Source organism: Neodiprion pinetum, chromosome 3 (genome assembly GCF_021155775.2).
Source record: "Neodiprion pinetum isolate iyNeoPine1 chromosome 3, iyNeoPine1.2, whole genome shotgun sequence".
In the NCBI taxonomy this organism is placed as follows: Eukaryota; Metazoa; Arthropoda; class Insecta; order Hymenoptera; family Diprionidae; genus Neodiprion; species Neodiprion pinetum.
The window spans coordinates 26,043,374-26,058,087 of NC_060234.1; the positions used below are offsets into that span (position 1 = coordinate 26,043,374).

Here is a 14,714-nt window from a genome sequence, read left to right on the forward strand (position 1 = left end):
TGAAATTAATTTTTGATTGAACGTAAAATTTCAAGTGAGAAACTTTTTACCAACGTCGAAGAAAAATATGACACGTCAATTGGGATACCGGAATAAATTGATGGGGCTGTTTCAGTCCGAAGCGTTCGAGGGGCGAATCTCTCCTGATCAACGTTACACACGCCTCCATTAAATCGAGCGATCAAAACTTTTTTCAAACTCTGCCTCAGATTCCGACCTGGCATTGATACTTACCCAGATTGCAATCGCATAAATTCTCTTATCAACTTGCATTTCGTTTTATTTTCATCGAAAATTTTCACCCTCGTGAATATCGGCGTCTAATATTTTTTAATTTGTAATTTAAACTCCAACGATGCTGTACAGAAGCGACAAGTATTTGTATATTTGCGAAGGAAACATATTTCATTTAAGTTTATGTTTTTTTTACAACTTGTCACTTCACCAAAGGGATTTCAATTTCGTTGGAAAGTTGAAACGACATCGATGATTTGCTTTCGGCAATATAAATTGAAGTCGATAGTGCAAAGATTTGCATGGAAATGGTTTTGTTTTGCAGGAAAATTGAAAACGCGCGTGTTGAAAAGATTTCCTTTCTTATTTGCCCTGTGCTCTCTCTCTCTCTCCTTTGCTTGTTTCCTTTGTTCGTACGTTCAATCAGCTGCTCCAGACTCGCCGGGTCGACGTGTCGGCGTTTTCGATAAACGGAGGCCCAACTTGCCGCTGAGCTTAGCCCACCACTATTCAGGTATACCTGATGGAAAGGAAATGATTTTCATCCACTAACTTCCTGCCAATCAAAACGACGAGAAGCGTCAGAAACGCCGTAAACTCGCGCTAACTTCTTTCCGATGGTGTTGGCTGTTGGTGGCCGTAAATTGAGTAACTGCCGAAACGCCGAATCTCGCGGACGTAATAAAATAATAATATGATAACTCGGCTTTACGAGTTCGGATTATCCAGATATTGTGGGGTCGGAGGCAACGCCCGACACTCTTCACCGGCTACCTTGGCCGCCAGATCTTTACGTTATTACGCCTCTGTTAACCTTAGATATAGAAGGTTCACCTTCGAGCTGGGGGTTCCTTTCTATCGAGGTTACAGCCTCGCAAATATTCGCTATCAACCAAATCTGAGAAAAAGAAGGCCAATTTTTAGCAAAATTAGTTGTAAGGTTGAAGGTACAAGTTAATTCGTTAATCTGTGCTTTTTTATGCTTTTTGATGCTTATAGAGCACTTCTGAAAAAATTAATATTTACGTCGTAGAGTGATCAGTTTTTGCGACATTACTGGCCCCCTCATTGCTCAATTGTAACATGAAGTGCAAATGTGATTTGTATAATTTTTTCTTACGGTGAGAAAAAGAAGAATACCAGTTTCTTATAGTTGCAATTCCTTCCGCTCCACTAGTTTTTACTTTATCGGTTAAGCTTCATCTTCCGAAGCTAACATGAATCTCATCGTAAAAACACGTTAAACCTCACGCTAAAAGGTCGGTGAAGGTTTGTAAGACGGACCTAGCATTGTCAGGCATTTTTTATTCTTAATTCCAATCTTTGAATATCCTAGAAAATCCGCGGTGTACGTTTTTCCTCTGTTACCGGGTTATATTTTGACTGTACGAGCGTAGAGTTGTAGCATATAATTTACAGGCGGCTGGGCGCTTCGTCTGCGCAGCGGTGCATTAATATTCAGTACAACATGGTATAACTGCAGCGGTAATTGAAAATAATTACGTTAATTAAAAGCGGCCGAACATCCCTGCGCCGCATAATGATCTGTTTCATCTTCATAAAATACCATAGACGTACAGGTGAACGAATGCATACCGTACGCATCACTTTGTGAGAAATGGAGAGCACGTCCCGTGCGATGTACAATTGGAGACAATGAATCTGAGACGGCTAATTTTTTACACTAGACAGTTATGTTGGCAACACAGAAACCTACAGCGCCATAGTCGGCCGAGCGCGAAACAAACTCAATCTCAATAAACATAACATAATGACTTGTTGGTTTGACACGTATTCTAAGGTTAGATTCGACGGTCATGGGTTATGTTATGTTTATTGAGATTGAGTTTGTTTCGCGCTCGGCCGACTATGGCGCTGTAAGTTTCTCAGTGTTGCCAACATAACTGTCTAGTGTAAAAAATTAGCCGTCTCAGAATCATTGTCCCCGAATGTACATCCTGGATCGAAAGATAAAGCGGCTACACGTAACGTACGCCGTAAGTTTATTCGGTGAAACGTACGTTGGCTAAACTAATAATATTTCAATCTAACACTCACTCTTCGCTTGCTGCGAATGTTATCCAACTGGCGCTGGGTTGCTTCTCCTATGCTCTGGGAACCCCATAATTCAAGACCAACTCTGGCGTACGTAAACGTCATTGATCCAATCGGAAGGAAGTACGTGAGTATCATGAATATCACGTTGTATCTGTAACAGAGGGAGAATAAACAAGGTAGAGTATCGGATGGACGTATTTTTTCCACGAAGGACGTCCTCGAGTTTACACCCATGAACGGTATTACGTTTTTCTTCGAAATCGAGATCAAGTCCGCCGGATTTCCCACGCGTTCACGCTTATTTGCGTTCTGCGTTCTCTCTTATGTCAACTTGAGCCTAAGTTGACAGGAAAGTGAGGACGTGCCTCGGGCACAGTTCGGAATCGAGTTTCCCGAATCGCTTCGGTCAGTCCTTGTACGCGTCTTGGATGACAGTCGTTCGGACCAATCAGGGTACTGCTTCAAACTCTCGGCTGTCGTCGGCCAAGACGCGATGATTTGGCTATTCAGGATGTTTCTATTGTCATTGAACATCCACGGCATGTCTAGCTTCAAGGCAAGATACGAGTGTAACAGCGTGCACGGCTGGGAGTCGAAATTGAATTGACATTGATTAACATCCAGAATCAATCGCGTTAATTATGCGTCATCTGTTTTGCTGAGTTGAAAATTGTGAAACAATTCGTGACAAAATCGTTTCCTGAACAAAGTTCCATGTTCGTTTTGCGGTTCACCGGGACCGGAATTAACTCGAATATTTTAAATTTCGTCACAATTGGCATTATTACTTATTCCAGCCGTTATTGTGTTGTTGCAATTTTCGGGCAATACGACATGCGGAGGAACTTTGTATAATACCTACCACTATAGTAACAATAAAATTGACCCTCTATATGGATAACTACATTTGTATTATACACGCCGGCACCGAATGTAATTTTCATCCGAATCACAAACTAATATGGGTAGTTGTTGCGTGTTAATAATAGGTATGGCCGAATAGCTGTGCAGCTGAATTCGCTCGTGAATGACTACAAATTAGTTACACATTGTGTATAATACAATACAGCGTAACGCTTTGTTCCTACTCGTTATGTTCACTTTATGGCGTGTGAGATTAATAAATTCCGCCAGCTTGGATGTATCAAGAAAAGTAATTTCTTACCCTCGACACAGTGGTTTTTTTTTTCTTTTTTTATGATTATGTTACGACGATTCAGGTAATTTTTGGTCATTTTAACCCTCCATTACGTAATCTTCATCACAAAAGGGGCGTCGGTGTAAAAAATTGTTCCTTTATTCTTCTTCTTCACACTTCCGTGAAATTCTTAATTGGCATTCTAGATGTGCGGAACGGGACGCCAGCTTTGTACTTGAAACGTCTTGAAGTGTCTTAATTGAAACCCGAATAGCGTGAATTCTCTCCGAAAGGTTATATAATACATTCAAGAAGTTTGAATAGTATGAAAATTGTTAATAAGTTATACAATATGTACAATATTGGGCTTAAATTTAAAAATTCGGTATCCGTAATCATCCGTGAATTTGATTAGGGTAAAATTTCTCTAAAACTTTGTGGAACAATTAAAGTTCTCGCTTGGAGAACGTGAGATTTGAAGTTTTTAACGACCCATCGGGCAAGAGCGCTGATAGTGAAATTACACATGTCTCGGGAAGATGTAACGTCGTCATTTATGCGTAGGCATGCGAGAGCTTGCCGAATGGTAGGAACCCCGAGGAAATCTTCAGCCCCGATACAGTAATACGTTATAAATTCCACAAGATTGACGGCGGTGGATTAGGCCGCGGTTTAACGTCTCGAGAGCATAATTAATTGAACGAAAGATTCGTTCATTAGCAACGGGATTCCGAAAGCGAGTGTTATTCCGCGAAATGCGTTGCTTACCGGGTCCTCTCCCCTTTCCGTCAATTTCCTTGATTTAACCGAATTATTAATCATTATCGCCATTGTTTATCTTAAAATTATACCCACCAATATTATTATACATGTGTCGTTGAGCTGTGCGCTCTGTAACATCGGTTGCTCTAGGAGAGGAAATTTCTAATATGTTACAGGTCTAATGTATTATAAATGTAACAATGCCTACTGACAATCGTATTCTTATTTAACGATGTCAACTTGATTGCTCGGTTATCCAGGGTTCCGGAACAATTGAAAACAAAATGTAATTTGAAGATTATTTAATATTTTGAGTCACGCGTTATTGTACTGAGTCAACTTTTGTAACAAGATGGTGATCAAAGGTTTTTCAGGTCGCTGAATACAAATCGGATATCAAATTTCAAATATTTAACTCGACGGATCCAATATGGCGGACGAAAATTAAAAATTTTCTCGAATCCGGTCAAAACAATGCTGTGCAGGGGTTTTCGGGGTCGTCGATTACAAATCTGAAACCCGATAATTAGTGACCCGAAAAACTTATGTTTTATCTAAAACACGTATTATGTGTAGAGGGGTAACTTTCTCGGAAATGAATTCTGCCTTCAATTTTCACAAACTTTCAATTAATTTGTTAATATTTTACATTGTATCGCACCAATTACTCTCGAGTATTGCAAACCAATTAGTATACTGTCAGAAGTAGCAAAAAACCGCAAAGAAATATGTTGAAAAAAGAAAAAAGTTCTCTGAATATACAAAAAATGGATATAAAATAGGTGTTGAGAATATTTACCACCGTGACTCAAAGGGTTAAGCCGTTGTTGTGACGATAACCATGGCGCTGGAACATTTTTAGTAACTTATGAAAAATAAAATTATTATCAGTGTACGTACTTGTCAAAGTAAACAAATCCCCTGTCTCTGCTGACTTCTTTGCCGTTTCCACGAGCCCTTCTTTGTCGATTATTGTTTTTTATGGGTTTGCTCCGGCGTCAGATTGATATACGAGCTATGGAAACCAGGTACCTAAATACGTGCCTGCCTATGTGCTGCGCGTTATATGCGCGTGTAGACGCTGTATAATTTATGACTGTATGGATCACGCGTGTATAATTTTCGCATTTAGAGCGATACGGAGGGGACTAGACCGTTTTCAACTAGCATCGTTAACCTTTCAGTTTTCACGATGCGTTACGGTTTTCTTTAGAAATCCTGAGCGATGCTCTTCTATGCAACCAATGAAAAAACTCGTCTTCTTATCGTTGCAATTCATGCGGTCTGCTGTACGTGTCAGCTTTGTACCGAGGTAAAATTACGCCTTTCGGTACATTTACCTGCAACGTAATCCTCGTGATTCGAAGAATGTTGTCCTCGGTTCGAATTGTCATCTCGAATCGTTCGTGAATGGGATCAATTTACTTAATTTATGATTTGTCGTATGAATTTATTTGTAAAGTTAATACAAAAGCGCCAGACAATAATGTTCTTCTCGCGCTTTAGCATTCATCTTCCAAAATCAAGACTCGACACCGCGATCAGATATTCCAAAGCATTTCAATTTTTCCTTTATCGCACTGTTATTCCGTAGGCTCACGAATTTACTCATCCAACGATGAGAACAACAATTTTTAAGCGGGTACCCTGTTCGATTTCGACGTTAACGTATACATATATCTCCAAATATCGAGGTCCACGTATGAAATCTCAATAACAAATTCGTAGAATTCATGCTTTCTCTTTATTTATGCGTAAAATGCAAAATGCATCGAAGTGTCTTTGTTCAGAATTGTGTATAGAATAGGACTGTCATGCCTTTTTTATTTTTGGGTTTGATATACGTGTACCTTGATACTTGGAGATATATTATGGAAATAAATTTCTCTTAATCTGGCTCGGTTTTTATGAATAATTCATCGTTGAAATGAAATTGGTCGTACAGAATGAGTGTTTGGGAAAATTAAAAGAAGATTCTTCACTGCATTGCAAAGCTTTGTGTAATTATAACAGTTACAACGGTCAACTTGTATGTGGCCGACATATATACATATACAAACGTATATAATTGTGGCGTGCATTAGCGCCGAACCGGGACCAAATCCCGGGGATTTTGCGAAAGCTTGCTTCGCATGTAATTTTCATTTGGTCCATATTCCGATGAGCAGGGTGTTGCAGGTCCGAGTGGTTGTACCAAGTTTGAGCCACAACGTGCGGCGAGGGGACGTCTTTAATCTAGATACATATATAAACACAAATACATACCGATACATACGCATCTGCTTGCCCGGAGACCGCTTAGGCATGTACCAAAGTATGCGATAAAACTAGCCCGAGGGTATGTACGCGGTATATTAAAAGCGCAAAGCCACCGCGGTCGTTGAAATATCGACGAGTAGACGCGAGGAAAGGAGCAAAAAATTTGGCGAGCCCGGGGATATTTTTATGGCATTATCGTTATCTCGGGCGAACTTTCCGGACTTTGTCTGAGTCCTGATAAAAGTGTTGATATATGTTGTTGGAGTTTTTTTTTCATCTCACGGTTAGTCCTCAAAATATTTACAGGGTGAAACTATGAATTCTAGAGAGTCTGAATCGGATTAAAATTCATATGTACTTCGAAACGAATGACAAAGTACAACATTATTTTACGACTCATAGCCGTAGGGAATAAAGTGCATTTTGAACTTGCGAAAAGAAGATTTTTTGCTCAGGAATAATCGGTTTAATCGAATCTTAAAATTTCTACGGACTTATGAGACAAAAATTAAATTCTCTCGTAGCAATTCAACGAGGCTACACGTTATACGTATAATTAATGTAATGTATTTGTGATTTTTTTTCTCTGGCAATTAACGACTACATAGGCAAGGATTCATTCTTCGGCAAAGGAGCATGCATTCTATCACCGGTGACGACAAAGAGGGGGAAAAAAAATTTGGCATATCTCGTTCGGGATGAAAACGTTTCGTCCTGAGTTATACGATCCGTTCCATAAATCATATGCAGGCTGCGGTTTCATTCCGCTTCGTTCGGCACTCCCGAGTCGCCGAACCTTTTTCTCGAGCAAGATTATCTCTAAATTTTTTTAGCTTGGCTAAAATCTGGTATAATCAAGTGGCGTGATAATTTTTCATTATAAAAATCGGCTCAAGGATATTATTATTACTATTATTATTATATCGATATTAATTTCCAGTTTGAGGGCGAATGCCGTTCGGGACATGGATGAATACAGAATTCCTCGATCCTTGAATACCTACACGACTTTTTAATTTTCATTCAAGGATAATGGTTATCGACCTCGCTCGAATCGATCCATCCTAACGGGGATCGAGAGGCAAAGGGTTGCGCTAGAGGGGGAAGCAGGGTTGACCCTGGAATTGCGGCCTCCTCGAGATGGAATTCAGGAATTCCATCGCATTTCAAACACTCGAAGAATGTCGGGTGAGACGTGAATGCACAGTTGTGACCCGCGGCGAACGTATCCCGAGGGTGCGTCCATGCCCGAGGATGCCACGCGAAGAATGAACGAGGCGGGCTTTACTTCTGACGCCGAAACAGAACAAGTTTCTAAGTTATACACGAGCTACTCCTCAAAGGATAACTTTGGCCGTCAGACCGTGTTGATGCATCTACGAGAGTATGATAAACGGCATACTCCGGTGTTTACCTAAATCTTCTAGCCTAAGACTAAACTTGTTTCGTATTAGTTGAAAAAATTGTCGCAGTACTTCGCTATCGGCGATTCTGCTGAAAGGTTTTTTTGGTTGAAAATAAAAGAAAATTCTTGTATTCTTTCTCTTGTCCAGAGATGAATGTTTGAACTAGATTTACCCGTCTGCTTGAAAAAGTTCCGATTTACCTCGTTTCAACTTCGCTGTAGTTTCCGAGAGGTTCGCATGTTCAGTGTTCACTGTTGTCTTATCGTCACACTTTGTGCTTTTTCTTTTTGCTTTTGCATAAATGAACCCTATTTTTCGTTCTTATCCCTAATCTAACAACTTGAAAACACTTCCTTTCGCATGTAGTTCGGAGGGCGAAGGAGAGAGACAGGGTGAGATTTGCAGGTGCTACATGGCTTCGCAACTTTTGAGAGGGTTAAAGATTTGCTAGGATTAAAGTCGCGGGCTTCCACAACATCTACCGATGCAGCAATGGAACTGGCGAATACCTTTGTACGTAGTTTGACACGATTGTCGCAGCTCTGCGTTCGCCTCGAGGAGAGTGCAGGTAAGACGGATTCTTAAATCCTCCGAGAGTCGGCGAGGAACGCGGGTTTCTTGGAAAATACAACGTTGTTGATTTCGCGATAGAGCGAAATAGGAGTTGCGAACTTTGCTTTAGATTGAGCAAGTAGATGGCTGCGAGTCTGGAATTGTTATTGCATAGCGTCCCTGAATATTTGAAATAACCTGATCCGTTTGCGTAACCTTCACCTCCGCAGGACTCCGTTTCTTTGCTTTTCTTCCTTTATGCTTATCCAATATCTTCATTCGCTCAACCGCTCCAGGTGAATCGAAAGTGCAGAAATTAGTATTCGAATCGCGTAAGCGACGGCATATTCCGGCCATAGACAAACTTACGACGGAAATACTTTTCGACATTATATTCAAGATTTTATCGTCAGAGTTACAAATATTATTCCCATTCCATGATCGAATGTCGGTAATATCATCTCGGATTTCAGAGAATTTTCAGCACCGAACTCCCATCAACCCCTTGTGACTTGCTGAACAAGCAATTTTCTCCTTCAAAGTTTCTCACAGATATCTCATCCCTCTGTCGGAAAAATCTTTGCTTTTTCACCGCCACAAAGGCGGCTCGTAATTGCAGTGCGGCGTAAAACTTTACGTTTCGATTAAACCAAACTTCATCACTAAGAAAAAGATAAAAGTAAATAAATAAATAAATTCATCACCCAACATCTGTTATAAATTAGTTTCAGCATTCAAGTCCAAAAGCGACGTCGAGCAAAGAATAATAAATTTAAACACCGCGCGAAAGGCAACAAGACTGTTGGTTTTTCTTTTATTTCTTTGACACCGTGACTGATAGCGCTGAAGAAATTATAAGAAACGCAAAATGCTTCCATGCACAATTCGGAGTTGGAGAATTTTTTTTGCCGCTATTCACGAATGAGCTTCCAGCCTATTTGATGCTTCACCTCAAATTACGCCGAGACTTAAAACGAGCCAGATGAGTTTCATTTTTATTCGGTGTAAAAAGCGTCGCCTAACCGTGCGAAATTTTTCCGACTCTTAGCCTGTTGTCGACACCTCTCTCGCTCATATTTACACCCCTGCAGGCCGCTGAGAGGGTGCGATTCCATTTCAAAACCGAGGGATTGACGCGCTTTTACCGTAAAGGCGAGCACCAGCCTTTATGTAAATTCTTTATTAACTTTATCTCATAGTCCTCTCTAAACAATTAATCTTCCGCACAATGGTAATATTATAATTCTTATAATGATCGTTCTTACGTCATCGTCGCGGTATACATTGCGGTAAGTTTAATCAACACCAGTCGACGAATCAGTTTTCGTCTGTTTGCAATGGAAGGTTACTGTGTACAACGGAGCTGTTTCTTGCTGTAAAACAATTCAAATCGGATTTCATTTACTCCCTTTGTGCTGATTAACGTCGCCCCATTTTGTCTCATCTTACAGCTTATTGCGTTTATTAGCTCAAAACCTGATATTCAACTCAATCGCCTTCAACCTCGGGTGTCTAAAAAAAATACTACATCCTTGTTCACATTGTTGTTTCTCAAGTCCCCGCAAGAAAACATACTCGAGTAGCTACCATGTGATTATGATTTATGATCGGTTCAAATCAAGTTTATCGAAAAACACCGAGTCAGTATTTAAAAAATAACTGCCTCGCAGTTCAAAAATTTATTAGTCAAACGAAGAAGCAGCTCGCGTATCGATAGTCTGATCGATTGATGGATCAAGGATCACATTCTGTCAGCAAATATTGTACGCGACACTGTCGAAGCGTTTGCGAATGCGAAATGAGACCGAGTTTGATGCTGTCGTTAAGCTTATTACCTCGCGATAAAGTGGCTTATTTGGGAAAATTCGAAATGGTTTATGCATGAAGCAAAGAGAGGAGCGACTACCTTTTTCGCGTGCATCCTTGCGACACTTTGATAAATTACCCAACAAAATGGATCATTACGATTCGTCGCAGAAATCGTAACGTTTTATAAACCGAAGAGCGTCACGAGGTTTGAAATGCTTTTAGTGAGTGCCCGGCCACAGAGGGTGCGAATTTATGGAGGTATTACTGTTTTCATAAAGCTCTTTGAAAACACGCCCTTTGCACTCGGGGAAATCGTTTAGAACCGCAAGAAAACGGACTGTGACAGAGCAGTCTGTTATCGTAGAATCTGCTCTTCTGGCGTTAAATTCATAATATAAAATGCTACCCGAGACCGCGTCTCACTCTGCCTTCATGCCTCGGTTGGTGGAAACCTGCACGTGGCAGCTGCTCGAAACAGAGATATTTTATGTACCTATACCTGTACATTACACGTGACATGGGGGGGAATTTCTTATATACAATGTTGTGCTACACACCCACCTGATTTAATTTTCATTCTACTAATGTATTTCCGCGACATTATCAACGACGGAGAAACGTTGGCAACCATTCGGCGACAGGGTTTGAACCCGCGGACTTAAAATTTATGGTGGCGAGCCTTCATTTTATCAAGGGAAACGGCCCGTTCCAATTTTTATAATTATCCGCACAGACCTGTCAGTGTTGTCATACTTGGCTTCCGAATCAAGCATTCCAAGAGGTTTAATCGAAGTTTTTACACTCGCGTAAATTTTGATTAAAAAATTTCTGAAACGATCGTTAACGAAATCTTACCAAATTGAGAATACGATCTTTCATTTTTCCTATACATGGCCAACTCCGCCCGAAATTAAGGTCAGGTTAAAGTGCGTAGAACGAGTTCGCATTCGTCAACGTTTGCACATCAAAGTGCCAAGGCTAGACGTGACTACATTACAGTTTGCTTAAGGCTATCATATTCTCTCAAACTTGGTTATGACTCGCGGCAAGAGAATACAAAGCAAATGCGCACGTACTACGCGTCTGTGAAGTACAAGAAGGTACAACTCGCTTTGCCTTTCGAAAACGATTTTCTAGCTACTTGATTTACTTCGCTGTAAAATTTGACGCTACGTTCTTCAGTACCTGCAAATCTGACTTTGACGTACGTATCAAGGTTCTTTTGTTTTTCCCGCCTTTTTTACCCCAAGTTCTACTCATCACGTGCTAGGTGCATTTTCATAAAACAGTTTCTAGGCTTTCACCCAGACCGTGCAAAGGTCGAATTTTACGGCATCAAGCCCGGACGGTTATAAACTTATACATACATGTATATGTACATTGTAAATATACACAGCGATAACTTACTTTTGATTAAAGCAATATTTCCCCGCCCCGGGTACTTTATTAGCGCGCAATGTGCGCATGTGGATAATATAATATAAGCTGTCTATGCGAACGCGTCGCAACGGATGAGAATTCACCCGAGTCGATTGGGGTTGGTACCGGCATTATCGGGAACGTGATCAGAATTCATTGCGTAGGTAAATCGGTACGTATTCGCAAAGCGCGGGGAAGGTGACGCGTAGGTACGCCCAAGGTACCCACCGGAGGTTCTAATTCGTCGGATCGGTACTTACAGATATTCCCCGTAGCTGAGGCCGTCGTCACTTCTGTTCGGCCAATCGCTGTAGCAAATTACTCGGACCTCGCCGTTGTCGAAGTTCTGCGTGAAGGTAGTGTAGAACAGGAGCATCGGAAGGGACAAAATAGCGCCGACCATCCATATGGCGACCGCAATGCACAAGGTGGCTCGTCGTCCCATTCGCGGTCTCAAGGGATTCATTATCGCCATATACCTGCAATCAGAGTTAATCACGCGGTTAGCGCTACGTCGAAAACTCTGCCTGAATCATATTTCACACGTGTATGCAAAATTGACCGTACGAGTTATCTCGGAAATTCGTAAGATTTGATAACAATAATTTACCTAGTCTTGACACAGGAGACTAGTTAGCACTTATATAGGGTTTCAAACATGTTCATGATAGGCATATAACGAGGAATACAATACAATTTTCATCCATACAGTAACCCTTGCAGGGAAAACTTTTCACTGAAGATTATGGCCAAGCGATGATGGTACATGGGGTTCGGTTACATTTTTGTGTTTAATAACTCAAAAATCAATCGAATCATTTCAGTTAAAGTTTGGTTGACAAACGGATCTGCAGATGTTTCGGATCTCATCGGAATAGTTTATTGTTTTCTTTTTGCTATCATTCGTATCGCTCCAGCTTTCAGTCCAATTCACGTAAAATGCACCTGCAGTTCGCATCTGTAATGAATAATATCCCCAGCTGTTTCGAAACGGGATCTACCATGTAGAAATTTTTCGGGTAGTGTAATTGTTTATCTCACAATCAACAATGATTACGAGGCTTCTATGTTCTAAAATTTGTTAATTATATTTTGGTAATCATTCTCAAAAATATTCATGTATAGCGATCCATAATGTAGTTTTCAGAAACAATCGATTGTACTACCATTTTTTATCCACCGTCCATATCAACCGCACCATAAATTACGTAATTCATTAAACTTTTCGGTTCAATTTCCGATTTGGCGCTTACGGGGATGCCTCGCCACCAAATCCATCGGTTCGTTTCGGATCATCGAGCAGTGAGTCTTAAGGCTTTGTCTTCGATGGGGTTTAATCGGTGAACCAATTGTTCACTTCGTTGGAAAGAATGATGACAGTTGACAATGAAACAGTGAACGATGACAGGTAGAGTGAAATGGAGGAACCGTGTGAAACGATTTCGCCACTTGTTTCGTGTACCTGCAAGTACCAAGACTTGAAAACAGAACCACGGTGAAAAATCATTAGCTTACCGTTTCGGATAAGTCTTATAATGAGTGAGTAGTGAATTATATGCGTTCGAATTTTCGATAGTGCTCGTGTTCAGCCTGTATGGGACTTGTGCTTTTGAATCATGGTTTATCCTCATACATGACGGCAGAAGGCACGGGAGTAAAGTTGGATCGTACGTTTTGACAGGATATTGGCTCTCACTGTGCGAAACTCCAAAGGGTCTCAAGGTCGACACAAAGAGGCAGTAAATATTGCCAACGGATGGGTCATGGAGCCTCCTGGCACCTCTGAGCCGATCCCTTTGGAAGCCTGAGATTTCGGTATCATTTTATTCGGACGATCGTGTACACACAATGCGTACCTAAATCAGGTGAAGCTTTGTCTGAGGTGTTTCATTCGTCAAGGTGACAAGGGTGACGACCGTTATTGCTTTTCCAAAATCATAGGTATTTTGAGTATTTTATTTTTGTCAAGCTGGTATGTTTTATTGTTAGGAGGAGTTTGATACTCGCTTTCAATTAGGGTCAAAGTAACCGCCCGCACCGTCACGATTCTGGTTGTAAAACCGCAACTAATGCGGATAGGAATTCAGACGCAAACTGCAAATTTTGGTGGTATAACTCAACTTTTCTCCATGTATTATATAAATTTATTGGGAGCGAAATGTAATTCAATCATAGTAACATACGTGCGATGGTGACATATTGACGTTAAAAATTAGTTACAAGGAGGGATGAGTCTTCGGAACTATAAAAATATTCACAAACCTGCTTAATCATTGCGAAGCTCGAACGTACCATCTTCCGTCTTTACAACCAGATTAGCTTGAGGAAAGTTTCGTGGGTCGTTCCTTGAAATTACTCGATTAAGTTATTTTGACACCGGGGCGTCTGCCCTGTCAGCATGACTCAGCTTTACACGAATATTCACGAGGAAAACGAGGAATCGAAACAGATGCTCTGAATGATGGCAGAGGGGATGAGAATGAGAAGTAACAAAGAAGAATTAAGACGGAAGAACCTGAAGGGAAGACGCTAATCTTACTAATTTAACACCGCGCGTCCAATGGTCCTGTTATACTTTTTTCGAAAATAGACATGGACTCATCTTGAAATATATTAGGGCGCCGACGTCTCGATAGATACAGAAGACAGGGACTAATTCCGGCCATTATGAAAATAATGTTATCAATTACAATTAACTCTGTTTCGAACTCAAGTGGCGTGCATCTAACGTGTGCCTAACTAATTATTATACATTTGCAATCATATTCAGCGCATTTGCAACATGTGTCGTATGTATCCGACCGTTTAGTATTGTAGTATAGTATAAGTAGCGTTACTTACGGTCGTTCAACTGTCTGTATCAGAGGTGTAACTCTGAGATTGTGAGTTTCTGTTTCGTAAATTACGTCCCTGTTCGAGGATGAGTCGAAAACTGTGGAATCATACCCGTGATATAAATTCATCAAGGGCTGAACGTTCTGTCGATATAAATGTCACTTGAGAAATTACTCAATTTTTTGAAAGCCTATTTTCCGTTATTATCAATATGAAAAATGATCGACTAAATTTTCTGTAAT

General features: G+C 40.6%; 1 protein-coding gene across 4 annotated transcripts in view; it reads right to left on the reverse strand.

The window, feature by feature from the left end:
- The window catches only part of LOC124215635 (tachykinin-like peptides receptor 99D), a 130,643-nt gene that overhangs the window by 22,869 nt on the left and 93,060 nt on the right, over positions 1–14,714 (reverse strand). For all 4 annotated transcript variants that reach the window (XR_006882406.1, XR_006882407.2, XR_006882408.2 and 1 more), the window contains 2 exons: positions 11,898–12,116; positions 2,293–2,443 (listed from right to left, as the gene is read on the reverse strand). Coding sequence is in view for 1 of the 4 variants with exons in the window: in XM_046619255.2 (XP_046475211.1) it covers positions 2,293–2,443; positions 11,898–12,116 (370 nt within the window). In the remaining 3 variants the exon portion in view is untranslated. The remainder of the gene's footprint in view (positions 1–2,292; positions 2,444–11,897; positions 12,117–14,714) is intronic.